Source organism: Adiantum capillus-veneris, chromosome 12 (genome assembly GCF_014529385.1).
Source record: "Adiantum capillus-veneris isolate H3 chromosome 12, ASM1452938v2, whole genome shotgun sequence".
NCBI classification, from domain to species: domain Eukaryota; kingdom Viridiplantae; phylum Streptophyta; class Polypodiopsida; order Polypodiales; family Pteridaceae; genus Adiantum; species Adiantum capillus-veneris.
The window spans coordinates 79941246-79968994 of NC_140942.1; the positions used below are offsets into that span (position 1 = coordinate 79941246).

The window sequence follows — 27749 nt, forward strand, 5'->3', positions numbered from 1 at the left end:
AAAAGGTATGGATAATGAAAGTCCTAAAGTCTCAAGAGTCAAGACTCAAGAGCCACTAGCCTAAGAAGCCTCCCACTTAGTAGTAGTCGTTTGTATGTCATGCACATCTTCCCATGCCTCATCAATGAGCTCTAGACCTAGCTCGACCTCGGCCATGGAGGAAGTACCTGGTCGGTGCCTCTGTATCTCCACTTGCCTGAGGAGCCTCTTGCTGCATCTCCCACTATGTAAAAGGATCTATTTGTTTAGTTGTACTCTTGCAAAGCATTTTCGAATTAGCGTTAACAAAGACAATGTTAGAAAATGTTGACATGTCAAGCCACTGAAAAACGGAGCCAACCTGCAGATCCCTGCCGAGGGGTTTAAACCCTAAGAGAAGCAACAGAAGAAGTTTTACCAACTTGCAAAGTCTTGCCGAGTAGCCTATTTTTAAAGAGGAGTTCCAGCCAACTTACGCGACTCCATCCGATGGGGCCCAAGTGAACTAAAGATATTAAAATAACGCAGGATCAGCACACACACACACATACACACATGCTAACTTGCACAGAAGATGATGATGTGACAGCTGTACGCACGTCCGTGATTTGCGTTGGCAGTGCCACGTGGCAGGCTGTACGGATTTTCGGATTTCGCATAACTGTTGACTTGGCAGATAGTACGGATTTGCGCGTTTCACACTGGCTGCTGATGTGGCAGAGTTGTACGGATTCCTTCTTTTGCACAGGCGGCTTTTGAGTACCTGCTTTTGGGACATTGCTTTTGAGTTTAATTGCTTTTCATGTAACTGCTTGTGAGGCCAAGGGCCTTTAAAGAGGTGCAAAGCGATCAGTTTTTGGCACGCTTGTGTGAAGGTACAGAGGGTGGAGTACCGGCATTGTACTGAGTTCAGGTAATAAAAAGAAATATTGAAAGGGGCGCCAAGGTTTGGGGCCAATACTCTCCGGGGTGGAACTTCGCCACTCGCTGTGTCATCTCCCTCTCTCTTTCAGTTCAGTTGTTACTGAAGTGCTTAAAGTTGTTCAATTTGTTCTTTTCAGTTGGCACGTGTTGCCCGTCTTGTGACGGACAAGATCATTTGTCTTTTCTAGTCCCAGCCGATTCTTCTTCTTGGAAGCAATGTGGCTAAAGATACTCAAGAATTGCTCCAAGCATGAGGTACTAACTGATTGGCTGAGAATACAGATCGCCAATCTCTGAAGCTCACGACCCTCATAGCCATAGTCATCCACCATGGCACTAAACCTATCATCTTGCGATCACCCCGCATCTCTCTGTACTATCTCAACTAATCCCTGACAATGCGTCGACCATCTCTGTCTAGAACCATCTTGTTTAAGATCTCTGTAAACTGATTCATGACATCCTTATCTGTCTCTTGTGTTTCACCTTGGAACTCTGGATCCACCATGTATGCTACCCATGTAAAGGAGGCGCATATGAATTCCACCTTGAGCTATAAAGCGCATGGATCTCTGCATATCGCTCTGCATCCAACTCAAGTTGTGCAAGCTGCTCGATCATACAGTCCATTGCCTCATAAACCTTGCCAATGCAAGGGTCCATGCCATCCACAACTCGAAGCAAATGAATCACCGGTTTGACTTGTGCGTCTAGACAGTTGAGCTCCTTCCAGAACGCAAGATCCTCTGCCTTCTACTTGCCCACAATCCCTGCAACAGCGTTTGCATAGAGGGAGGTGGTGAACTCATCACTGATGAAGACTTATCGGACCGCATTTTGACATTTTGACAACCTCCACACAAGGAGAAAGTTGAATGCGAAGCAAGTGTCTGAAAACTTGAGGAGCACTTTAGCGCTCGACCTCTTGAGGAATTCGCACCAAATGAAATTGTGATTGTTGATGAAATTCACAATCTTCATTGCATTTGCAATGACTCGTGCGATCCATTCTAGCTTGCTGATGTCTTTTAAAAGGTTGTTCAAGCAGTGTGCCAGGCAAAAGCACACTGTCACATGCGGCTAGTGTCCCTCTAAAATAGTTGTTGGTGCCCTGTTTGATGCCTCCCCATCTGCGACAAAGGCCATTACATGTTGCTCCCCAATCGTCTCTATGGCCGTTGTCCACTCTTCGACGAAGACATCGGCAGACTTGCCACTCTCTGTGACATCATGAGAGTGCACAAAGCACATCTCTCCACTCGAGTATGCAACGAGGCCATGGATAGACCTCTTCCTCGTATTGCTCCACCCATCGGCAATGAGGAAAACGCCATGTTTTGCCCAAAGCTGATGAATATTGAGCATTGCTTGCTCCACGATCGCCTTCTCTCATTCGAGCAAAGTGGTTTTGAGAGCTTCTGAAGATGGTGGCACATAACTGGTGCCATACTCTCCTGTCCGCTGCACCACAGCTTTCCAATACTCCGACCTATTTCGATCACATGAGGTTAGTATCATTATTCATAGTTTAAACTTTAGAGATCATAGTGATGGAACTGACGAGAACGAAAGAAATGAGAGAGAAGATTGATAAAGCTTACAGAGCCGCGACAAATGAGAGATGGTCATGATAAAAAAATCGAGCAACAGCGGCATCCACCTCTTCCTTCTTCTTTGGGTCCCAAGAGATGGCAAGGGTCCTTTGGCAACGACTTGGACTGGATCAAGACCCACCGCCACCGCCACCGGGGATAGAGTGGAAGTAGGGAAAATGAGGGTCTCATTACATCGGCTCGTTATGTGCGTTGTTCTGATAGTGCTGAATCTCTTGCTCATTTGTTTTGGTATTGTCAGCATACTAGGGATTTTGTTTGCCAAGTTACTCGATTCTTGAGTTTACGTTTTCCCTCGCAACGTTTTGGGAAATATTTTTGGTTGTTTAAAGTGCTTCCTGCTTTCCTGAGATCTCATAAGATCTTGTTCTCTTGGGTGAGCTTCTAGTTACTTTGAGTTGATGTTTTGCCAACCTCCCTCTTATCTTTACTGCGTTCAAGGTCTCCTTGCGACAAACTTTCCAGTTCTACTTTGACAGTGGTGACCTTTCTCTGGATACTTTTGAGCTCATTCAAGAGCTGTGTTTAGGCTTGCATCCTTTTGATGCATAGCCCTCTTTGTTTGTATACTCTTTTCTTTGTGGTAGGTTTTCCTCTTGCTGAGGTTTCCCTTAGATTTACAAAAAAAAGTGTGTGCGAGCGCGCACGCGCCTCCACGTCAGCATCTTCCCGTCAGAGGGATTGTAGCTGTGGAACTCCAGAATGTGCCACTTCTCCTAAGCATTCTGAGGAAGTGTAACAGATCTTCCCATTTTTACCTAGAGGTGGCCCTTCGGTGACCTTGCAGGAACTTTTCAAGCTCTGCATGTCAAGTTCAATTACTTATAAAAAACGCCCTTTGCTTTTGATGGAAGGGCAGCCCTTTGGCAACTAGCCTTGGAAGGAACCTCTTTTTGAAGGTTCAACGATTTTTGAGAAACTTCCTTGGTGCAGATACAGGTAGCCCTCAAGTGACGAGCTTAGAAGAACCTTCTTCACAGGTATTCAGAAAGATGCATAGAGTTTGCTTGAGTAGAGCCTGGGAGGACTGCTTTGCGCCAAATCTTTTTGACAATCCCACTCCCATGAAGTAGGGGGCTTGCCAACCATCAATATATCACCCCTTGATTTGCACAAGCATGACCTCATTGTTCGGACCTGGGATCTGAGGATCTTTCTGGCAGATTTTCCCTATTGTTGCTTGCTCCCGTGCAGCAGGGGATACTGTTGCACTCCAGGGCGAGGGAGAAAAAAAGAGGGGAACTACCAAAAAAGTGTTCATCAACAAGAGTGTATCGTTAACGAGCTGTCTTCTGGGATAAGAGGTCTAAGCTGGGATTTAATTTATCTAAACTCCCAAAGGTGGTAATTAGGTTTTCCTGAGAAGGCCCTATTGGTGCTGTGGATCATTCCAGCGAGCAATTCACTTAAAATTGTCGAGTTTGAACATTTGATTGGTTTTAAAAAAAGTGGAACGAAAGACCTTTCGCCCCAACAGTACTCAGCCCTCTCATGGCCCTTGCCTTGCCATGAAAGAGAGGAAGATGGGGATTAGGGGTGTGCTCTAAAGATCTATAGAAGACAAGCAAGCATAAACATTCCATGCAGCAAGAGAAGTCTCAGTATGATGACAACAAAGAAGTTCCTCACTAAAGAGCCAACCATGCACTCTGTCTTTATGCAAGAAAAATCACCTCAATAAAAGAAGTACTCCCAGGGTTTCGAGTATCACAGATATAATGGTAAGGATGATCAGGTTCTACACTGCCATCAGATATTCTCAAATTTCCTAGAGAAGCAGATATCGAAAAAGATGAGGGGAAAACCTGCAATCCAGTACAACTGTAAGTGAATCATGACAGTCAAGACTTCGATACAAGGAAGGAGGGATTTCCGCCTTCCACGAGAAGCAAGTATAGAAAAAAGAGGTGTGTAAAACCTACAATTCATTGCGATCACTATTGAGTACACCTAATTAATGATACAACATTACACACCTTAATGTTGCATCTCAAATCCTCTTGAGCAAGACTTGCAAGATACCCGCCTGTTTCAGTATTCAACATAATAACAGCCTGACGCATGATTAGTACAAGTGAGAGCATCGTTCTCTCTTTTCCAGAACCAAGTAGCCCCTTCATGACAGAATCTTTCCTGTCAAAGGCAGGCTTTGCAGCGCTTTCATCACTTTGAGAAGTAGACAAACTTCCTTTGTCATCCTCGGAGGAAGAGTCATGTTGACGATCAGGCTCAACCTCTGCTGTGATTGCATCTGTGAAGTTAAGCATTGCCAGGATTGTTGGCCGGATACAAAAGAATGATAATGTTGCCAAGGATACGGTTAACTGTAAGATAGATGAAAGAAACGTGATGAGAATTACAATTCATCAAATTTTTTTGGCTAAAATAAGAACAAAGAAAAGGACCTGCTTATCCACGTTATTATAGTAAGGAGAATCGAGAGAGATAAGGAGGACTTGTGCTTTGACAAATTTGTCTTGTATATTATCCGTATGTGACTCTTCTCCCAATGGATCTTTGGCGTCTGGCAGCAAACCTGGAATCTGGTCAAATTGTGGTGGGTCCTTTATGGACGAATGATCTGCCAAGTCATGGTCCTCTGCATCATAAAAATCAGATATACTTCCTGAATTATGCCTATTCTGAATCATACGTCCTTCTCCAACTTCTGTCTTCCCTATGTCTTCTTCTGTGTCAAAAAATTGTTCTTTTCTTCCCTTTTGGACTCTTCCTTTTCTTTTTCCAGGTTTACCAACCCTTGCATCATGCATTGTGTCTTGAATGGCACCATTCTGAAATCTTTTGGATATGTTAAGGTCGGAGCAAGCCAAATAACGAATTTTAGAACATTCACTTCCAGAGTACTTATCCTCAATTTCCAATGCTTGCAGCACAGCACCAATTGACATATCAAATTGACGCATAGCGAATTCAACCTACATCATGAAAATTAACTGGCATTGAGTTATTATCTATCCCGATACTGTGAAACTCGATTCTCTAGCATAAAATGTGGTCCTTACTTTGCTGCCTAAAGCTCGAAGCTCTACTAAGGGGCTTTCCTTTGCTAGAAGTATTTGTTCTCTTGATTTCTTCCGCCCCTTTTTACACACAAAGCAGCATCAACATAATATTGATTATTGCAACAGATGCATATGGCACAAAATGTTTGATAAAAATGACTCACCATTGGTCCACTACTTATAACAATTTTTAGCTCGTCCAGTGCTCCAGTCAAGAAAATTTTTTCTTTCTCTGCAACATTTGCAATGATTTTTTCATTGGATTCTGAGTTATCTTCCTCTTTGTCTGAAGAGGCCAGGATTTCACTGACTGCTGCAGGTGCCTGTGGTGAGAAAGCCATTAAATACTTCCAATATGGAAAGTGCTGAATGACTTAAAGATGCCCAAAAATAAAACCCTTTTCTGTATCTTGAGGCCACAATAAGCATGAGAATCATTTATCTAAGTCGGACAGTGTAGCTGGAAAGCTGAGTGAGTAGAACTGACAATTTACGATAAATTAAAAGAAAGAATTTCCATGAACACTGGGAGCATTAGCAAAAATCTGGCAAGTCATTTTTCTTTTAAGTCCCTGATCTATTGTGATCACACTTCGACTATCGTTCCCCTGTAGTGCTTGCTCGAACATCCAAGCTAGAGTGTAATTGGTGGTATGGATAGTGCAATGCTAGTTCTTATAGTGCGACGGTAGGCTGCAATACTTGCAGGCTTCCAAGCTTGAGGGTGAGCCAACGAGGCAGTATGACTAGAACGTAACTCATATGTATGTTCCTTATGTTGACGTGCATGTTTGGCTTTCATATGTCGTATGCAAGACAAGCCAGGTTGTCACCTACCTAGCCTATTCTCCACCATAGTCTACTCAGCTTATCCCTTCTACTAGATACTTTGCTCTTTAATTTATAATGTATGATACCAGTCTGGAAATTATCAGTCTATGTTGGTCTCGAGTACACAGCTTAACAGCGCTCTCTGTGCACTATTAAGCCTCTACACACCTTTGTGATTGGTTACTCTAGTATTGATGTAGGCACCAGCAGTGTAGGCACCAAGCCAGGTCATCCATTGGTGATCTCACATAGAGTGACCCAAATCTTTATGATGTCAAGAATGATACGTAGCCACATTACATTATCATAGCAGATTGTGTTGTGCTACATAGCAGAGGCATTGTTCCAAACTTTTAGCCTCGTCCAAACTTTTAGCCTCGTAGACAGATTCAAAGACGAGCCCCAACCGCCTTGCAAGTCGAGCTTTTGAGGCATCTACACAGCTTCCTGAGGAATTATCAATCTATGTCGGTCTCGGGTACCCAGCCTAACAGTGCACTCTGTGCACTATTGAGCTTCTACACACCCCTTCGTGACTGGTCACTCTAGCATTGATGTAGGCACCAAGCCAGGTCATCCATTGGTGATCTCACATAAGAGTGACCCAAATCTTTATGATGTCGAGAATGATACGTAGCAAACCTTCAATACCACATTACATTATCATAGCAGCCGCCTTGCGGTTCGAGCTTTTGAGGCATCTAGACAGCTCCCTGAGGCAAAAGATAAAGGCTCAATTATATGCGCAACTGACACGATGGTTCACACACCATGGGTTAGATATAGACCACCTACCACCCTTCCACTATGGCTGGGATGCTCCAGTCTCCACACATACCGCCTCACACCTAGTGAGAGGGCCAGAGTATTGAGGCATGATCTTAGGCAGTTGTATACACAAGACATGGATATCACCTAGCCTGAAACTACCGCTGAAGACGTTATAACTTATACCATTGGACCCACTCCATGAGTATCTTGGAAAATGGTTTTAGACAGGATCCAAATATCTAGAGAGATTCCTCTCACATGGGCTAGAGTAGCGATTGGTCAGCTCATAGTAGCCTCTCACATAGCGCTAGAGTGGCCATTGGTCAACTCATAGCACCCTCACACATAGCACTAGAGTAGCAATCAGCTCATAATATCCTCACACCACCTTGAGATAAGAGGTGGGTAAAGCACCTAGTGAAACCTGCAAGTCGTCTGACAAGACGAGTAAATAATGTAACTCCACCACAACTAAATGGAAAACAGCAAGCTCAATTGAAAGAGAACACTTAGTCAAGATGCACATAGCAGAGTTCAACTCTCAAAGAGATTCGCCCCTCAACACGCAGCCCTTGGGGTTATCCAGCTGAAAAGAACTCCAACCATGGCATAGGTGTACCAAAGTACCAAGTGACCAAAGTACAAAGGCGTACTCTTAGCTATGTGGACCAAGATCCCAAGGTGTAATCGTGTGGACAAGCCTATTGTCAAGAAATTGTCCGTACTATGCCAAGGTGTAATCGTGTGGACAAGCCTATTGTTAAGAATTTGTCCGTACTTCCTCCGTGACCTTGGCAATATTGCCAAGATTGTCACCATATATGGTCCACGGATAATGTTCAACACGTGCGATCGCTCGTATGCGATTAGGGAATACATGGACTTGTACAAAGGTATTTGATTGTTGTTCTACATTAGTGGTTAATTGATTGTGTGCCGTAATTGGAGTTTGAAGCACGGAGATTGAATGGAGGCTTACAATATGCAATAATTCAATTGTATGTCATCGAATATGCTTTTTATGTTTTATAAATGCTTTTTATGAGAACTATATATTTTTATGTTTTGAATGCTTTTTATGAGAATTACAGTTAGAATGTATTTTAAAAGTATTGTAAAATTTGTGAAGGTTGAGTGCTGGCTTTTGAAGGTTAAATATTTTGCATGCTTTTTAGTTAAATATAACATGTAGGCTAAGTTTAGTTAAGGAGGCTATCAAAAGAAGCCAAAAGCTCTAAAAAGAGGAGGCAAGGGCGTTTTTGCATGCAAAAATTTCTCTCTATTAGAGGAGGAGGTTGCCACATGCAGGACAACCTTTCACAAGAACGGCCATAACATGAGCTCTAATTGTTAAAATCGTGCAACCCAGGACTCACATGAAAGCTCTCTTCGAGCTCTACACATCTACGGTATCACTTTTACATTTTAATAATGTCTAATATTATTTGCAGCAGCTTTACTCACCAAATATTCTTGCCAGTTCTTGAGATGATGGAGAAGTTATTTGTCATGCATGTGCATGGAAATTTGTAAGTGAAATTCATCTAAAAAGAAGATGTATATGTTGTATATGTTTTTCAGAGTTGTATATGTTTTTGTGTGAGATGATTCTTGTTTTCTCCTTACAACATTCTTGATGGCACTCTCTCTTTGTCCACCGGTTTTTCCAAATACTCGCGGATAAACTCTCTATTCATAAATCTCTATGCAATGGGGAAACCTCGAAGCAAAGGGCACTCATCCTCCGTTTCCCCTCCATGGAAGCGGAGGACTTCTTGAAGAAGAGACCGCTCTAAAGAAGACGGGCATCTTTCATGGAGATGACCTCACTCTCTCGCAGATTGCTCATATGCAAGAGGTAATGCCGGAAATTAGAGCAGCAAGGGAGAAAGGGAAGATTGCTTTTTACAGAGATGGAAGGGTGATGATATTGGAGCGACGCTCCGCATGACGATGCGAGACCTATGGGACCACACTAAAGATGGCAGCTTGGAATTGTAATGGGTCACTCCATCTTGATGTAGGTGCCTTTGAGGATAGTTTCATTGGGAGAGACATCATTTTCTATTCTAAGACGCATCAAGCCCCTGGGCAATCCTTGTCACACGTGAGCGGATATAGATGGGAGACCAGATTGGAGCATCGAGGACGGGGCTCAGGGGGAGTGGTAGTTTTATTCAGGAAGGAGTTGCAACCATTGATATATATAGCGCACAAGCATGAGCAGGCTAGGTACATGTGGGTGAGGCTAAGGGCAGAGACAGGCAAATACCTCTACATTGCTATTTGTTACTTTCCTTCTAATACGTCAGTATATGCATCACCTACAGGACAGTCCCCCTTTGCTATTTTGGATAATGCAATATGGGAGTTTTCCAAGGATGGTGACATTATCATACTAGGGGACTTCACTGCTAGGACTGCCCATCACCAGACAATATTTTACGATACTTCCGAGGAGATGCTTAGGGAGCTAGACGTTACAAAGATGGGCCTATCCAGACTATCACAAGATGATGAGTACACTGAGTATGGCAGATACTTGATAGATATAGGAACTCCATATAGATTGGCCATTTTGAATGGCCTACAAAATTTTTCAACAGCCGGAGGTTTTACATGCTTTCCACATCAACATGGGGCTAGTACAATGGACTATGTTATGGCCCAGCCAGGTCTCATTCCATTCTTTCAAGATTTCATGGTGGGCACTAGGCCAGTTGGAGTAGCAGTTGACCATGCTATCTTGTCTTTCACTCTTACGTTTCAGTTCATCACAGCTCCATTAGGAGAGGTCCCCACGCACACTCGGTATACATTCGTGAGGGAGACGAATTCTGTGTATATGGATGAGATATACAGGCAGCTATGCACTCAGGAGCCGGGACGGCCACTAGATGAACTCAATCAGATATTGACAGAGACGCTTCATGATGCAGCATACCCCCACAGCCAGCCTACACGGAGACAATCTGGGAGCATGCCCCAAAACAGTTGGTATGCTGAGGAGTGTAGAGAGACGAGGATCAAATTACAAAGGGAAGTGCTCATGGGTATTACCACACATAGACAGTCACGGATTATCTTTCGCCACCTAGTGCGACGAAAGAAAAGGGCTTATCTATCTCAGCTAGAGCAGAATCTATATCACCTATTTATGAGTCGTCTAAGGGCGAAGCATGCACGCTATTCCACGAGCATTCACCACCACCAGCGATCACCTCCGGGGGAATAGCCACATTATCTCTACATAGCATCAGGGCAACCACATCTGCCAGACCCACTAGAGACATGCCCTGAGACATGTACTTTCTTGCCGAGAGGGTAAGGAAAGCCATTGACAAGATGAAGACAAGGAGAGCACATGATCATGATGGTCTGGTAGCAGAGCACTTCATACAAGCCAGAGATATGCTTGCAGAGTTTCTTGCTATGATGTTTAATCGAGCCATGTATGAAGGCTTTCTTGAGAACACTATCTACACTGACAGTCAAAGCGCATTGGCAGTTGCGAGGAACCCAGTTTTTAATGCTCGCACAAAGCACATTGAGGTGCATTACCACTATGTCAGGGAGAGGCTCTCAACAGGAGAGATCAGCTTGGCTTATGTGCCAACACAGGACAACCTTGCAGATCTTTTCACAAAGGCATTGTCTCGTGAGAAGCTTGAAGCTTTCCGCAAAGCTTTGGGCTTACTCCCCTTTGTGGACTGATCCTGTCCTCAGGGCATGGCACTTCCCTTTACTCATGTGCCAGCTCTCGTTCACCGCATCACTCCAGGGGGGGTTTGTTACCATATACATGTGGTAGTGATGTGTGTGAACACACTAGGACCGCCGGGGCATTTTTTCCCTCTTTAGGAGGTTTTTTCCCCCGTGCATTGTATATACGCCCATCACTCTATGTCTACGATTGTGCCTATTTTCAAGTCAAGAGATCCCAAGATTCCCGGGAATTATCGAACCATCATGGTTGGTCACACATTGGCTAGGCTGTATGCATCCGTTCTTGAGTAAGAGCTGAGTAGATGGGCAGAGCGAGAGGGCTTACGAGCACCAAGGCAAGCAAGATTCAGGAGAGGTTTCTCCACTCTTGACCAAATTCTGACACTCAGAGCTATTATTGAGGAGGGTAGACACCATGGCAAGAGGATCTATTATAGCTTTGTGGATTATCTACTAGGGTTTCCATGGAAAGCATTTCAAAATACCCCTCTGCCAAAAGTTGCACTCCAAAGAGAGATATTTGAAGGCATGTAACTTCGGGCAAAAAATTTCTTGAAAGCTTGTCAAGTCCTTGGAGTGCGCGGCTTAATAGCTATAGACATCCACCACTTCATGGCAGTGCCTTTGAGAAAAACAACGGCTCAAAAATCTTTGATCCTTCTCTTGCAAGTGATCTTTATGGCTTATGCCCTATAAGGATCGTGCCCAATGCAGGATGGAGTAAGGGTGGGAGTGGCTATTAAGTCCGGGGTCGAGACACGAAGATTCTTGCTCTGTCTGCTCTTTGCTCTTTGGTAAGGCCGGTATGCTTCCAGAAAAGCACGGGCCTGAAGCTCTGACACCATTGTCAAGGGGACGGGCACCACGTGCCAACAGAAAAGAACAGACTGAACAACTTTATGCACTTCAAATAACAAGTGAAATGAAAAAGATGCGTGACACGAGACGGGGAGTGGCCGCGTTCCACCACAAGAGAGCACTGGTTCTAAATCTTGGCGCCCCGTTCGGTATTTCTTTATATTGCTTGAACTCAATGGCTTTGCTCTATATCCCCCACGGGTAGACTCCCAGAATGAGAGTCCATGGGTCATATTTAAAGGCACTTGGCCTCTAAAAGCAGTTTACATGAAAAGCGTTCAAGTTCCAAAAGCATCTGGCCTCCCAAAAGCAACCAGCAAAAAATAATTGAAATCGTATTGCCTCCCACGTCCTCAGCCAGCAGCGTAAATCGTGGAATTCCAAACACGCTGCCACGTGGCATTGTCAGTGCAATTCACAGGCGTCCGTATACTGTACAAATGTTGCCACATCATCAGTTCTCTACGCTTTGTGTGTGTGTGTGTATCTATGTGTGTGTGTGTGTGTGTGTGTGTGTGTGTGTGTGTGTGTGTGTGTGTGTGTGTGTGTGTGCGTGTGTGTGTGTGTGAGTGTGATCGACTTCTTTCTCGGAAGCATCTACTGCATATAAATAATGCTTCTCTTATCCATGATGTTTTTCAAGATATGATTGCTGGACTGGTTCCCCCCTTGATGGTTCACATGCATCTAGATCTTGATGCTGCGTGGTTTCAATTTACTGTGCGAGTGCAATGTGCTATTCAGGATTATGGCAAACAATATTTGCATTGGACTCGCGGCAAAGTTATGGATGCTAAACAGGCTTGTCAACACTTGCAGGAATTGGCTAATTCGAGGCCTTTATCTAGCTATGAGTTATCGGAGTTGTGTGAAGCCCGTGTATGCATACAACTTGATGATAAACGGAAGCTTGAAAAATGGCAAACACGGGCTTGTCAACGGGCTTTGCGGATAAAGGATGTGCTTCGAAGCAGTTTTTCAAGCATTTGCATCACACAAGACTTTCTCAGAGCATCAAGCGTGTAAAGACTCCTTCAGGTGCTTGGACATCCTCTAAACAGGAACTTGCTGACACCATGGTCTTGCATTATACACAGGTTTTTGCTGCTCCGCCTCAAGAATCGTTAGCAGTGCATCAAGCTCAACGGTTGCTACTCTCTCATATTCACCCGATTTTCTTATCAAGATGCACTTTCCCTTGAGCAGCCTTTCAGTGATTCTGAATTGCACAGTGCGTTGCTTTCATTGGGCCGTTGGCGATCTCCTGGCTGGGATGGGCTTACCGTGGAGTTTTTTTATCTCTTTTTGGGAGACTTTGCAAGAGCCCTTGTTTTTCATGATGAATGCAACATGGGAAAAACAAGATTTGCCAGTTTCTTGGAAAGAGTTCAAACAAGCACTTTGTGAGCATTTCTCGCACTGGAGACCGATTACGTTGATGCCTGTCGTGTATAAGATTTTGGCTAAGTTGTTGACGAACAGAATTAAGGATTACCTTTTTGCAGGAATACATCAAGCTCAATATGGTTTCATACCACGTCGGCAAATTCATGACAACTTGGCTAATGTGATGATTGGCATGGAATACGCAAAGTACATGCAACAAGATGTGCTTGTCATGCAGATTGATATTGAAAAGGCTTTCGATACTGTGCAATGGGACTTCATTGCAATCACGATGCGCTGCCTTGGGTTTGATCCTAAATTTGCCAATATCATTTATTTCTTGTATGCTTCCAGTTCGTCTTTGGCGATTCTTGATGGTGAGCTGACAGACTCTTGGCCCCTTGGTTGTCTTGGTTGCTCGGTTAGACAAGGATGTCCCCTTAGTGCATTGTTGTATGCTATTGCCACACATCCTTTGTTGATGCATTTGGACCATTTGACTTCTACTGGTTGTCTTCATGGCCTGCAGTTACCCCCGGGTCGCAACTTCGTCGGGCAGGCTTATGCTGATGACTCGTTGTTTATGCCTCGTAATTGTCAAGCTGATGTTAGAGTGATCACGGAAGCTTTGGAGATGTATGGGCTTACAGCGGGTGGTCAATTTTTGCAAATCGAAGCTTCTACCACTGATTTCTTGCGATTGGCATGATTTGCTGTGGCTGGGTGAAATTGTTCTTCCGAATGTGATTGTAAGGCACTTGGGGTATCCTATTGGTTGGAATGTTACCCACAGTCAAAAAGTGGATTGGGTCATGCAACGTTTGAACGTCAAATTGCATTACTGGAAATTGTCCACTTGGCCACTGCATGTTCGGCTGCGAATTGTTCAAAGTATCATGATGGCTTATGTTCAGTTCTATTTGCCGTTGTTGTATTGGCCTCGACATTGTCTCATGTCACCTATGTCATTGATTTTATCTCATATGTGGCGCACTCATGCTCACAAAAAAGGCTTGCATTTGATGTCACTGGAAAAACTTTGCACTCCAAAGCGATATGGTGGTCTCAATATCTTGGACTTGCGTCGGTATGTTCTTGCCCGGAAAGCAATGTTGTGCCAACTCTTGTGCAACAAACTCAGCCATGGGCCCTTATGCTTGCCTCCTTGTGTCGGCATGTTGTTACTTCCTCCTTTGGTCATTGGAAACCATCTTTTTGGAGGTTGTTTTTGGTAGGATGGAAGGGCACGTTCCCGGATGCCCTATCACCTCCAATTTAATTTCTAACTGGAAGGAAGTTACAATGCATTTATCATGGTCCGATCGTCCGCATCAGGGTGGAATTCACTTCGACTAGAGAGTCTCCATTGGAGTCGGGTATTCTCTCCTGCTTTGGTTGACCGCTTGCACCGTTAGGCCTACTTTCTCTCCTGTCGCGGTCTGCGAGTTGTTGGTGATGTCATTGATGACGCAAGGTACACTTTTCACTTTTCCTTTGCTGCTACTCCTTTTGGGTTGGGTATGCATTACCGTCAGTTCTGGAGACAGCTTCAGCTCATGCTGGTTGACTTTCTGCCTGTTCCGCCCTTGGTTGTTGGGGATCGCATGTCTGATTGGTGTCTCCGAGACATGCCTTTCCAAGCTATGTCTGCTAGTAAGGTTTATGCTCTTCTTCTGCCTCAACCGTGGATTGCTGATCATTGTAATGCATTATGGTCGATGCATAAGTCTGATACTTGGTGGAAGAAAGTGCTTGTTGCCCTTTGGAAGAGTCATTTGCCTTTAACGGAGCGTTTGTTTCTCTGACGATGCCTAGTTGAAGTCCTTCCAATGGGTGCTTTTCTCAATGTACATCAAATCTGCTCGTCCCGTTGTGTTTGTTGCTCGGTTGCAGAGGAGACTGTCAGTGATCTCCTTTGGGATTGCTGCGTCACTAGAGAGTTTCTTCGTGGTATAGCAGCTGGCATGCAGCTTCGATTCCCCTCCATGATTTTTCACAAAAGGTTTTGGGCTTTTGGCATTCTCCCACCTTCTTCACAACAATTTGTAGTTTTCTTTATGTGGGTCAGATTTCGGGCCTATTGGACCATGTGGCGTCAACGCAACAGCTGCATGTTCTCTCGTGCTGATGCAACTCATTTTCAATTTTTCAATTTTTCAAGCTTTCTCTTAGGCAATCCCTACGTTTTGCTCTGGAAGTGGGTGATGTCACTTCAGACATGCATTGCCTTTCTTATGAATGCTTTCAGCCTATTTTGGCAGATGAACACTTCTGTGTTCACACTATTGTATCTGTTCATTTGTGTGGGTTTTCCTCGTCTTGAGGTTTCCCGCTAGTAAATTAATCCCAGAGATCTACAAAAAAAAAAGTGTGAGTGTGTGTGTGTGTGTGTGTGTGTGTGTGTGTGTGTGTGTTGGTCCTGCATTAGTTTAATGGATTTAGGTTCCCCGGGCCCCATTGGACGAGGTCCCGTAAGTTGGTGGGAATTCGTCTTTAAAATAGGCCACTCAGCAAGACTTCGCAAGTTGGTAAAACTTTTTCTGCTGCTTGTTCTTCTTCCGCTGCTTCTTCACTTAGGGTTTAGGCCCCTGCTGCTTGTTCTTCTTCTGTTGCTTCTTCACTTAGGGTTTAGGCCGCTCGGCCGGGATCTACAAGTTGGCTCCGTTCTTAAGTGGCTTGACACGTTAGCAGTTTGCGGCACCATCCTCAAGGAGTAATCTTGCAATCAATACCTCCAATGGCATACCATATGCCCAACAACTTTGACCGCCTCAAATACCGTAAAATCCGAAGAGCCTGCTCAAAATGGCACTTGGCAGGCTTCTGCTAAATGAACTCAGAAGTCCCACCGAAAAACTGAAAACTCATGATTAGGAGAAAGACAACCAGGTAAGAGCTCATTTCAGTCTCAAAATAAAGGTAAAACATGTTCAATATACCCAATGGCACGAAGACTTACACGTATCACCTTTTGGTGATGACAACTAGAAACAGTGCACATTTGTGGGAAAAGGAAGATTATTGGCTTGGAAAGAAGTAAGATAGTTGATAGATGGCCATAGATGCCAAGCCAATTATATTGAATGTCTTGAGCAAACATTCTAGATCTTTGGAGATCTCACTTGGCCAATGGTAAAGATAAGATAGACAACAATTTGTGAAACCAAGTAGTATGGGATGTTTAGGCACTGAAGTGCCATGATAATTGTCTGCTACGAGAGAACCTAAAAAGGTTATGGGTTGCCATGAGAGGAGTTGACATTAGTAAACTCCTCAGAACCAACAAGAAAGGAACGACGAGTTATAAAAGTTGAGCTCAGTCAAGGAGAGTTTTTACCTTACAGGTTTCCCTCCTGATGTTTACGAGGACAAAGCTTTGCTTCAGAGCGACGCAATGTCACATCAGTTAAGCATCAGGACCATGGAGCACACATGGCACGCATGGATAGGGTGCATAGAGCACACTGTGGGTGCATAGAGCTTGGGGATGGAGTCCAAAGCAAGGCCAGATAGCCACACGAGAAGTGAACAGGCCTAGGACAGCCACACAGGCGTGTAGCCTAGCACACCCTAGGTCTAGTCATGCCCGAATATAGCCCAGCCAAATGTGAAAAGGCCAAGACAAGACTTTATATATGGGACTCCCCGGTTGGGTCGACCGTTCTTTGGGAGTGCTCCTTTGCAAAGAGCTCTCATTGGAGACCCCACCTTGAGACGTCTGATGAGAGCTGTAGGACGCTTGTTTCAAAGATCACAACCGGAGAGTAATGTCTAGGCCTGCATTTCGCATGTATAAAGACAGATATGGATACCCCGTCAAGAAGGTGGCTGATCAGGACAAAAAGGATGAAATGCCTAGAGATTTTGGCACATCTTTTTGGTGGAAGCGCAACCACAGCTTCAGTCCGACTATGTATGATCATTTGACACCGATGGATGAACCAAAGGACTCCAAAGACGGAGGCCAGAACTTAAGATTTGATACTTTTTCAAGGCTTCAAGATGTGAACAAGGCACTGGCTTTCATAGAGCAGGTTGGTGCCGCCTTTTACAGAGGCAACTTACAAAAGCTTCCAAGGTTCAGAAAAGGAAAAGCTCAGACTTGGTGGTTGACCTTACTTTTGCAAGGAGAGGCACCCGGTACTTGGGTAAGGTTCAAGAGAATGTTTTTCTCTTCATGGTTGACACCTAAATTTGAAACAAAGATTTTGATGGCTTGGAACCATTTGAGAATGACATAGAACAACACACTTATGACCTACAACGAGAGATTTTGGGAAACATTGCCACTTCCTTCTATCCGGTTTCATTGGAGAAGCAGCTCAAGGGCTACCGTTCTGGTTTGACTAATGAGCTACAGAGTTTTTGTCTAAAGTTCAAATCTTAAGGTCTTTTTATTTTCTATTAAGTACCCTTTACGCAAAATCAATTAACACCCAACAACCAGACTGCATAAAAAATATAAATGGCATAATCCTTACTGAAGAACGGTATACTGCAGCCTGAAGACGTCCTAGCCAGGCATCCCTTGTCTCTTCATCGTCAAAACGTAGTAGTAAAGTATTTACAGACTCTGCAACCTTCAATAGAGAATACAATTGTGAGATATTTATGAAGAGCCATCAGAAAGAGAAATCACTTTCTTTTCGTCACATGAATATACTTCACAAACCTTGTTATTGAACTGGCCCCCATCACACACTGCAAGGACGTTTGTTACCCCTCCAATAGATTCTGGGGGGACGGCTATCACTTGCTTACCATTAAAACTGCCCATAGTTGCCATGGTTAATATTGACTGTCCTTTTAAACAGCATTATGGTGAATGTTTCTGGGAACAGAGCTTCTTACCTAACTCGCCTCTTGGCTGAAGTCGCTGATGGTGAATCCAGTACATATAAGAAAGGGCCAGCTAATGCTGCATAGCTACGCTGCCACACAGCTTCCCTATTTCCAACACCCTGTTGCATTGGTTCAAGGCTCATATATTTGACACAACTTTGGGAAACATTCTGGATTGATGATTCGACTTCAAATTAGAATAGATACCTTCCAGACTAAGACAGAAACCTCTCCTTCAAAATCTGCTGGATCCCAGGGCCGAAAAGCTTTCTCATCTTCCTTGGAGCTGTCTGATTGGAACATTTTGAACACCTGCATAAGCCTGTGGTATCGAGCGGGCGAAAATTGAAATCCTAGAGATGGCAAACGCACAGCCACCCTAGTTGTAGGATAAGCAGGATGTGGCACACATATCTGTAACACTGTTATTAGGTCAACCAAAGTAAGGTATGGTGATGAATAAGAGAGAATGATAAGAGACAGAAGGTTTGCACCTGCTGCAAAGCAACTGCAATGCCACATCTCTCCAAAACAGAGAAATGAGAACCAGAATCTTGAAATTTCAGTCTTCCAGGGCTTCCACTGGACACATTATAGTGATCTCTCCAATCAAAATCTCCATCCAGAAGGAATATTTGTACATCAGTCAAGCCAAGCCTGAAATGCATATACAAGTCCTGCTCTTCTTGAGATTCCCCAAGGCTTGGCTCCTAGTACAAGGATAAAGAATCAAATTTCAAACAGGAGAAACAACAGAAATTCAAGCTGTGAAGTGTGATTAACCCCAACCAACCTCTGTTTGCAGCGTAAGATGTCCAAGATCGAGTAGAAGTTTGCTTAGGCGTTTACCATCTGGATAGAACTCAGATGGAACAATTATTTTTGGTGCGGCAATGTCAAGGTACAAAGAGAACCTGCAGGGTGCAAGATAGGACATGCTTTACAGAAGGCCTACAGTAGCAATTTGACCTAAAACAAACCAAGTACGACTCGATTGAAAACTGATGTTTTCTAACAAGAAAAGGGACAATAAGACATGATCTTATGAAAAGAAAAGGAGTCTGCTAGTCAAAATTTATAACCTTGTGGTTTCATGTCTTCGTCATAGTAAACTCCTACAAAAGCTAAAGGATACATGTCTTGAAGTAACAATTCAAGAAACTTCTAAGTTATATAGCTCAATAAACTATTGACTTGCCTTGAAGTAACAATTCAATAAACTTCTAAGTTATATAGCTCAATAAACTATTGACTTGCCTTGTCAAAGTCTATAAGGTGTAGAAATCACAACAAGAAGCAACTTACTGGGGTCGTTGTTTCAGAGCTTCATTCAGCTGTTGTTGGGCGCTTCTAGCTACTTCCCCAAAAGTGGCCTGGGAAAAGAAATGAAATGAAATGAAATGATATATTAACGTCTTCAACAAAAGGGCAAAATGACCTATGAGACCATCAAATACAAAGTGGTGAATCTAATACAATTACTGTCAATTACAAACAAAATGATCATTTCCAAAATTTCACAGCATCATCATGTACCTGAAGTGCCGCAGCCGTCTCTAACGCAACTGTTTGACTGACTGCATCACTATTTGAAAAGAAGTTGAGCACTTCGTCAATGCTGGCCTTCAGATACTGGAATTTTGCAAAGCAACGCTCAAGAAGTCAATACATCAAGGATAAACTATCGTCAAAGATAACCTTAAAGGGCACAATCTTCACACCTCAACGAGAAGTAACCATGGTAAAATAAGTGTAAACCCTCACCCTACTTGCCAAAACTAAGCCCCGTCTGCAACTCATATTCACCTATCTGCTCATGTACAGATGTACATCTAATGAAGAGGAGAGATGCCACTAGATCTTAAGCTCTATCAACGGGGCAGGTCTCCACAGCCTTACGGTCTTTGTATGCCTGTGTTCTAGGTACCAGGAATCGTACCAGACTTACTAGAGCCCAGGCAGCATTGGGTAGATTGGAGAGGATGTGTTCGCAGGTTCAGTTTCAGGAGCCACGAACGAAGCTCTGGCTCTTTGACACCTTGGTGGCTTCAGCATTGCTCTATGGAACCGAGATATGGGGACCTTCACTGGATCACCACGGGAGGACGGGTCGCTCAGACCGATGGGGGAACATGGAGAAACCTCTCGTCTCTATGATCTCGCGGCTCATTAGAGCCAAGGCATCAGTACCACGGACCATTATTCGAGCAGAGCTAGCGGCCCCCCCACTTGTGGTGGAGGCGCTCACCAGATCAGTCTCCTTCATAAACCGCACATGGGAACTTCCTAGAGACAGATATGCTCGCATAGCACTTGAATCCTCTCGACAGTTAGCCATACAAGGAGATACAACATGCTGGTATGGGGAGATGACATCATGGTTTCAGGCACATGGGTTCAGCATAGACCGGCTGCCACCATTCCATTACTCATTGGATGCACCATCTCTCACCCTTACACAATCAGAGATCACCAAGCTCATACGCCAAGACCTGACCCAGCTAGACACCAGAAGGACATGGATACAACCAGCACAGGAATTGGGCACGAAGATGGCTTTATACAAAGACCACCTTCTCCAACTTACGGAAGATGGTTTTGTGGTGAGACCCAGATACATGGATACCCACTTGTCTCATGGGATACGATGTGCTATTGGCCAGTTACGCACATCTTCTCACCAGTTGCGGATTGAGACTGGGAGATACAGTAGAGTACCAGCAGAGGACAAGACATGCCCCTTGTGTAACATGGAACCTGAGACAGAGCTACACTATACATGTCGCTGCCCCGTCTACTACGAGATACGAGGCCGCTTCCATTGCTTGTTCAGAGAAGGTTTTGGACCACTCTCAAGAGTCATGGGATACGAAGATCAGAGATGTCTGGGTTTGTTCTTGCTCGAGCTGCGCAGACTCAGAGATAGCCGGATGAATGGCGAGGCTAGCCAGTCTCAACGACGGATCACGGACTTCTTCAGAGCAGACACGGGACAGCCGCAAGAGCCACTCCCACAGCAGAGCCCCCCCTCGTCTCACACCAGAGGCACATTGATTGACCGAGCGATTGAACTGGGGAAATCCAGGCGGCCGCGACTGCGAAGAACTACACAGCATCGACGGAGGCTACGACAGAAAATTCGGAGCACGCTCGCCATGCATGCACGACACCCGGTCAGACTACTGACCATGGAGGAAATTGATGAGATTCGCCAACAACCGATGCTAGATCTCTTGTGATTCAGCTATCCCAACAAGCCACCCTTTTTTTGCTTAGTCTTTTGCTTGGTTCACATCGATCAACTTAGGACCCCATAGTATATATCTTTGTTTTGTTTTGTACTGTTGTTAGGTTATTTTGTTACTCTGACTTTGTATCAGATCCACCACTTTGTAACTTTCGGGTCTCATAGGTCATTATGGCCTTTTGAAGACGTTAATATAACATTTCATTTCATTTCATTTCGCTCTCTCTCTCTCAACATGCTGGTATGGGGAGATGACATCATGGTTTCACGCGCATGGGTTCAGCATAGACAGGCTGCCACCATTCCAGTACTCATTGGATGCACCATCCCTCATTCTTACACAATCAAAGATCACCAAGCTCATCCGCCAAGACCTGACCCAGCTAGACACCAGGAGGACATGGCTACAACCAGCACAAGAATTGGGCACGAAGATGGCTTTCTACAAAGACCATCTTCTCCAACTTATGGAAGATGCTTTGGTGACGAGACCCAGATACATGGATACCCACTTGTCTCATGGGATACGATGTGCTATTGTGGCCAGTTACGCACATCGTCTCACCAGCTGCGGATTGAGACTGGGAGATACAGCGGAGTACCAGCAGAGGCCTAGACATGCCCCTTGTGTGCATGGAACCTGAGACAGAGCTGCATTATACATGCCGCTGCCCCGTCTACTACGAGATACGAGGCCGCTTCCATTGCTTGTTCAGCGAGGTTTTTGGACCACTCTCAAGAGTAATGGGATACGAAGATCAGAGATGACTGGGTTTGTTCTTGCTCGAGTTGCGCAGACACAGTGATAGCCTGATGAATGGCGAGGCTAGCCACTCTCAAAGACGGATCACAGACTTCTTCAGAGCAGACACGGGACAGCCGCAAGAGCCACTCCCACAGCACAGCTCCCCCTCATCTCACACCAGAGGCACACTGATCGACCAAGCGATTGAACTAGGGAAATCCAGGCGCCCACGACTGCGATGGACTACACAGCATCGACGCAGGCTACATTAGAAGATTCGGAGCACGCTGGCCAGACATGCACGACGCCCAGTCAGACTACTAACCATGGGGGAAATTGATGAGATTCGCCGACGACTCTCTCTCTCTCTCTCTCTCTCTCTCTCTCTCTCTCTCTCTCTCTCTCTCTCTCTCTCTCTCTCTCTCTCTCTCTCTCTCTCTCTCTCTCTCTCTCTCTCTCTCTCTCTCTCTCTCTCTCTCTCTCTCTCTCTCTCTCTCTCTCAAGTTACACAAGCATAGAGACACGTTACTGAGGAGAGCTAGAGAGAAACAGTCCCAGAGACAGATTACAGATTTCTTTACACTAGATATTGGACACCCAGAGGAGCAACTTGAGGAGCAACCACCATTGCAGAGCTCTATCCGCACTCATACTATCATTACTGGCATTCTCATAGACCGCGCATTGGAGCTAAGAAGATCTAGATGACAGCGATTGAGGAGAGGAGCTACACAGTATCGACAGAGACTACAGCTGAGGATTCGAGCCATACTTGAGATCTCGACCTCCAGAGTGCAAATGAGGATGACCATATCCCCCCCACGTTGCACTGGGCACATCCATACAACCCCAGTTTGTAGTAGTTGTATTTTTTGTTTCAATTCTTTTTTATTCGGGACATGGTATCAGATTCACTATGTTGTAACAACTTCGTCTCGTAGGTCATTTTGGCCTTTTGAAGACGTTAATATATCATTTCATTTCATTCTCTCTCTCTCTCTCTCTCTCTCTCTCTCTCTCTCTCTCTCTCTCTCTCTCTCTCTCTCTCTCTCTCTCTGTGTGTGTTTACCCTAGCTGAGCATCATTTGTAGAGCACTTGTGTTCTCTCTCTCTCTCTCTCTCTCTCTCTCTCTCTCTCTCTCTCTCTCTCTCTCTCTCTCTCTCTCTCTCTCTCTCTCTCTCTCTCTCTCTCTCTCTGTGTGTTTACCCTAGTTGAGCATCATTTGTAGAGCACTTGTGTTCTCTCTCTCTCTCTCTCTCTCTCTCTCTCTCTCTCTCTCTCTCTCTCTCTCTCTCTCTCTCTCTCTCTCTCTCTCTCTCTCTCTCTCTCTCTCTCTCTCTCTCTCTCTCTCTCTCTCTCCAACTGCCCAGCGCGCCCACCCCACCTGCACAGCACCCCCAGTATCTGCCTGTTGTTGCCGCTGTTATACCTGCTGCTGCTGCTGAACTGCCTCTCCTTGCTGCACACGTACTCCCTCTCTTCCCCTCGCGCAGCCCCCCCCTCCAGCTTCCCCCTCACGTAGCCCCTACTCGCTCCCCATCACGCAGCCATCTCTCTCTCTCTCTCTCTCTCTCTCTCTCTCTCTCTCTCTCTCTCTCTCTCTCTCTCTCTCTCTCTCTCTCTCTCTCTCTCTCTCTCTCTCACACACACACACACACACACACACACAAACGGATACATACCCACACACATAATACACGCATACACGCATACACACACGTACTCCCTCTCTTCCCCTTCTCCCCTCTTCTTCACAATATGAAGAGAGGGTAGCTTCGAAGACAACCATGTCTTCCCCCACCATCAAGACGCCGACATCGACAATGAAGACAACCTTCATGCTCACGAACAAGAGGCTTGCACAATTGGAGAAGGACATGAAAGAATGGTGGATGGAGAGAGAGATATGGAGGGAGGAGAAAGCCACCTTCATCAAGCTATGGAACGAAGAGAAGGAGGACATGAGAGCGGAAATCCAAAACCTCAAAGAGGAGAAGGAGAGAAGGGAACGGGAGAACGAGAAGGAGAGGGAGAGATGGAGGAAAGAACAAGAAGAGATGAAGGCACAAATCGATCTCCTTCATGCTTCCATCACATCCCTCACCCCCGAGGAAGGAGAGATTAAAGAGGAGGCTAAGGAAGCCCTCAAGGAGGAGATCACCAAAGCCCTCACCGCAAGCATTGAGGACAAATTAGAGGCCACCAAAGAAGGATGGGTCGGAGTGGTCAAAAAGAATATCAAGAAGGTAGCAAGAGAGGAAACCCAAAAAGATGAGGTACTCATCGTACACACAACCATCGAGGAGGAGAAGATGCGACAAGCTCGCCGTCTCAATGTGCGAGTGACCGGCATCAAAGAAGAAGAAGGGTCTACACCCGAGAGCGATGGGAAAGCCTTATGCAAGAAAGTGGGATACAAGGAAGAAGAGATCCCTTTCTCCAAAGTTTGGAGAGCCGGCAAAGATCCAAAGAAGAGAGCTCTCATCCTCCAATTCGCCTCCGAGGAGTCTCGAACTTCTTTCCTCCGAAAGAGGGTCATCTTGAGAGGGCTAGAAGGCCCCCCGATTTATCTTGATGATGACCTCACAAAGATGCAACAAGATCACCGTCGCGCGTGCATGCCTAGAGTCCACCAAGCCCGCAAAGAAGGGAAGAAGGCAATATATCGAGATGGCAGGGTCATCATTGATGGCAAGACCATCGCATAGGGACTCGCGGCCTGTGGGACACACGAGGAGATTCATGTCACGGTTTGGAATTGCAATGGAGACCTATGGACACACCCAGAGAGACTTGAGGAGGTGATGAGAGCTCGAGACATCATTCTACTTACAGAGACACACGAGAGCCCAGAGAGAGGGTTACCACGGATACATGGTTTCCAATGGGAGTCTCTACATCGGGGATGTATGCGCCAGCACACCACTCGCGGTTCAGGAGGAGTGGCCATACTCTTTAGACAGGGGCTTCACAGCAGACTACAGATTGTTGCCCGGGACCCACAGGCCCGATACATGTGGATTCGCCTCGAGCTCTCACGAGACAGGATCGTCTACATTGCCCTTTGCTACTTTGCTCCCACAGGCTCCAGATTCGCCCCTATTGAGCAGGAGTCACCGTACGCATGCCTCACGGAGGAGATTATGGAGTACTCCACACTGGGTGAAGTCTTCCTTATGGGAGACTTCAATGCTCGTACGCGCAGTGAGCAATGTGAGGCATATGACCACGAGGACCCAGAGGCACTACACACTCTAGATGAGGAGGCTACTATGAGAGATACAGCAGACAGAGCTCCAGTCACAGCCTACGGACGACACCTACTTCGACTTGGCTCCCAGCACCGTCTCGTTATTTATAACGGGATGGCCCAGTGGCCCACCTCAGGGCGCCTGACTTGTATGCCACATGGAGTTACAGAGGGAGGGGGGAGTACAGTGGACTATATTCTGGGACCCAGGGAGGCTACACACCTTATCACATCCTTCACCATTCCACCCATACCCATCGGAGCCGACCACACATACCTCTCTTTCTCCATCACCGGAGATACCATCCCACACAGCTCCACAGCGCACACTCCACACATCACCATCCATTTCACACGAGCTAGCCCCTCTTTACTCGGCCGAGGTCGAGCATGGCCTATGCCTCCTCCACCCATCCACACCACTCTCAGTTCTCACATCACATATCTCTTCCGTTCTCCACACTTCAGCTATTAGCTCTTTTCCACACACCACTCACACAGGACGCACTCCCCCTCCCGGGACTATGCCTCAGAACCGCTGGTATGAAGATGAGTGCAGAGAGCTATACCGACGCCTCCGTGCACGGCGAGCCTTAGGAGAGATCACAGAGAGAGAGGCCAGACGGCATATGAAGACGCTGACACGCCAAAAGCGGCGAGCATTCGAGGAGGCACAGGAGCTTGAGCTATACCGCCTATTCATGAGCATGGATAGCGCGACGGCATGGCGCACCCTGCGCGAGCCACGTCCGACTACAGCTATTGAGGATCCACAGATATGGCATGATTATGCAGAGCGACTTTATGAGGTGCCAGGGCAGCCTCCTATCCCACAGCCACACGGGCCACGCCCCACGTGCTCCTCCTTCTTTACAGCAGAGATGGTAGAGAGGGCCATACACCGCATGCAGCACAGACGATCAGCTGACCATACTGGATTACAGAGTGAGCACATCATTTATGCGGCCTCCACTATAGCCCCGTTGATTGCACATGTCTTCAACCGGGCTATAGGGGAGGGCTTCCCAGAGGAGTGGACACAGCACACCATAGTGCCTATCCACAAATCTGCCGACACCCTGGTCCCAGGGAACTACAGGACTATCATGATTGGCCACACGATGGCCAAGCTATATGGAGCAGTACTTGAGGCACAGCTCAGCCGCTACGCAGAGACCGAGGGTTTACGAGCTCCAGGCCAGGCAGGTTTCAGACGAGCTTTCTCCACCACTGATCACATCTTCGTTCTGCGCTGCCCCATTGATGGGGCAAAGGCGCGGAAGAAGAGGCTTTACTGCTGCTTTGTGGATTTCCGCAAGGCCTTTGACACAGTCCCACGCGAGAGACTCTTCCAGCGCCTTCACAGCATTGGGGTACCAACAGAGATGATTTGGGCCATATATCCTCTCTACGAGAGGGTGACAGGTCGAGTTCGTTGCCCAGGCGGTTTTTCAGAGACCATTGCTAGCACCATTGGTGTTAAGCAAGGATGCCCACTCTCCCCGACACTCTTTGGGCTATACATCGACGAGATCTCCGACTACATACTGCGAGCAGGGGGAGACGGGAGCGACTTGGCAGGTACTCCGGTCCACATCATGTTATATGCTGATGATATTGTGTTGATTTCAGAGTCACCCGAGGGCTTGCAACGCCATCTTGAGGCCTTGGACAAATTCAGCACACACAGGGGGTTGACTGTGAACCTTGGCAAAACCAAGGTCATGATCTTTCACACATCCAGTGCAGTGAGGAGCGCTGCCACCTTCACAGCAGCAGGAGGACAGGTTGATGTAGTCACCTCCTATGTCTACCTTGGCATCACATTCACCAGCCTACCAGGACCCTTCACTATGAGGCAGGCTGCTGCTGACAGGCTCACCCGAGGATATGCAGCTCTAACCATGCTAGAGCGGAGGTGCCACTAGGCACACTTTCAGGAGCCCCGCACGAAGGGGTGGCTTTTCGACACCTTAGGCACCCCGGCCTTGATGTACTCGGCGGCAGTATGGGCACCAGGATTGACAGCTGACCAGTGGACACAGCTTGAGAGGCCACACGTATGTATGATCTCACGCTTGCTCCGCAGCAAGAAGACAGTGCCACATGACATTATTAGAGCCGAGCTCGCCACACCACCTATGGTTGTAGAGGCACTATTCCAGACAGTTTGCTTCATCCAGAGGATGAGAGAGCTACCTCCTGACAGACTTACTCGTAGAGCATTTGAGGCAGCTATACAGCTATCAGAGAGTGGGCATGAGAGAGCATGGTACTCACAGGTCAAAGCATGGTTTGAGGGACACGGTCTTGACATGGAGAGCCTACCACCATTCCAGTACGACCCCCACTCACCATATATTCACCTCTCTCGCAGTGAGAGGAACTTGGTATTGAGACAGGATCTGTGGCAGCTATACACTAGGAGAGTCTGGGAGTCACCTGGCTTGGGGACGAGGATGTCAGATTACAGAGACCAGTTTCTCACCATATTATCTGGGGGGTTCATACAGAGACCACGCTATATGGACACATATGCCACATAGCTCACGG

At 46.0% G+C, this 27749-nt stretch overlaps 1 protein-coding gene across 4 annotated transcripts in view; it reads right to left on the reverse strand.

The window, feature by feature from the left end:
• Positions 1 to 27749, reverse strand: part of LOC147446012 (pleckstrin homology (PH) domain-containing protein) — a 308711-nt gene that overhangs the window by 204663 nt on the left and 76299 nt on the right. For 3 of the 4 annotated variants that reach the window (XM_086525329.1, XM_086525328.1, XM_086525327.1), the window contains exons 14-26: positions 19490 to 19585; positions 19259 to 19326; positions 18747 to 18867; positions 18448 to 18663; positions 18161 to 18367; positions 17963 to 18072; positions 17784 to 17880; positions 17593 to 17691; positions 5704 to 5862; positions 5540 to 5617; positions 4922 to 5452; positions 4493 to 4840; positions 4190 to 4321 (exon numbers count right to left, since the gene is read on the reverse strand). In XM_086525329.1, the coding sequence (XP_086381455.1) occupies positions 4190 to 4321; positions 4493 to 4840; positions 4922 to 5452; positions 5540 to 5617; positions 5704 to 5862; positions 17593 to 17691; positions 17784 to 17880; positions 17963 to 18072; positions 18161 to 18367; positions 18448 to 18663; positions 18747 to 18867; positions 19259 to 19326; positions 19490 to 19585 (2262 nt within the window). Of the gene's footprint in view, positions 1 to 4189; positions 4322 to 4492; positions 4841 to 4921; positions 5453 to 5539; positions 5618 to 5703; positions 5863 to 17592; positions 17692 to 17783; positions 17881 to 17962; positions 18073 to 18160; positions 18376 to 18447; positions 18664 to 18746; positions 18868 to 19258; positions 19327 to 19489; positions 19586 to 27749 lie in introns of those variants that run through there. The other variant, XM_086525330.1, reaches the window with a different exon arrangement.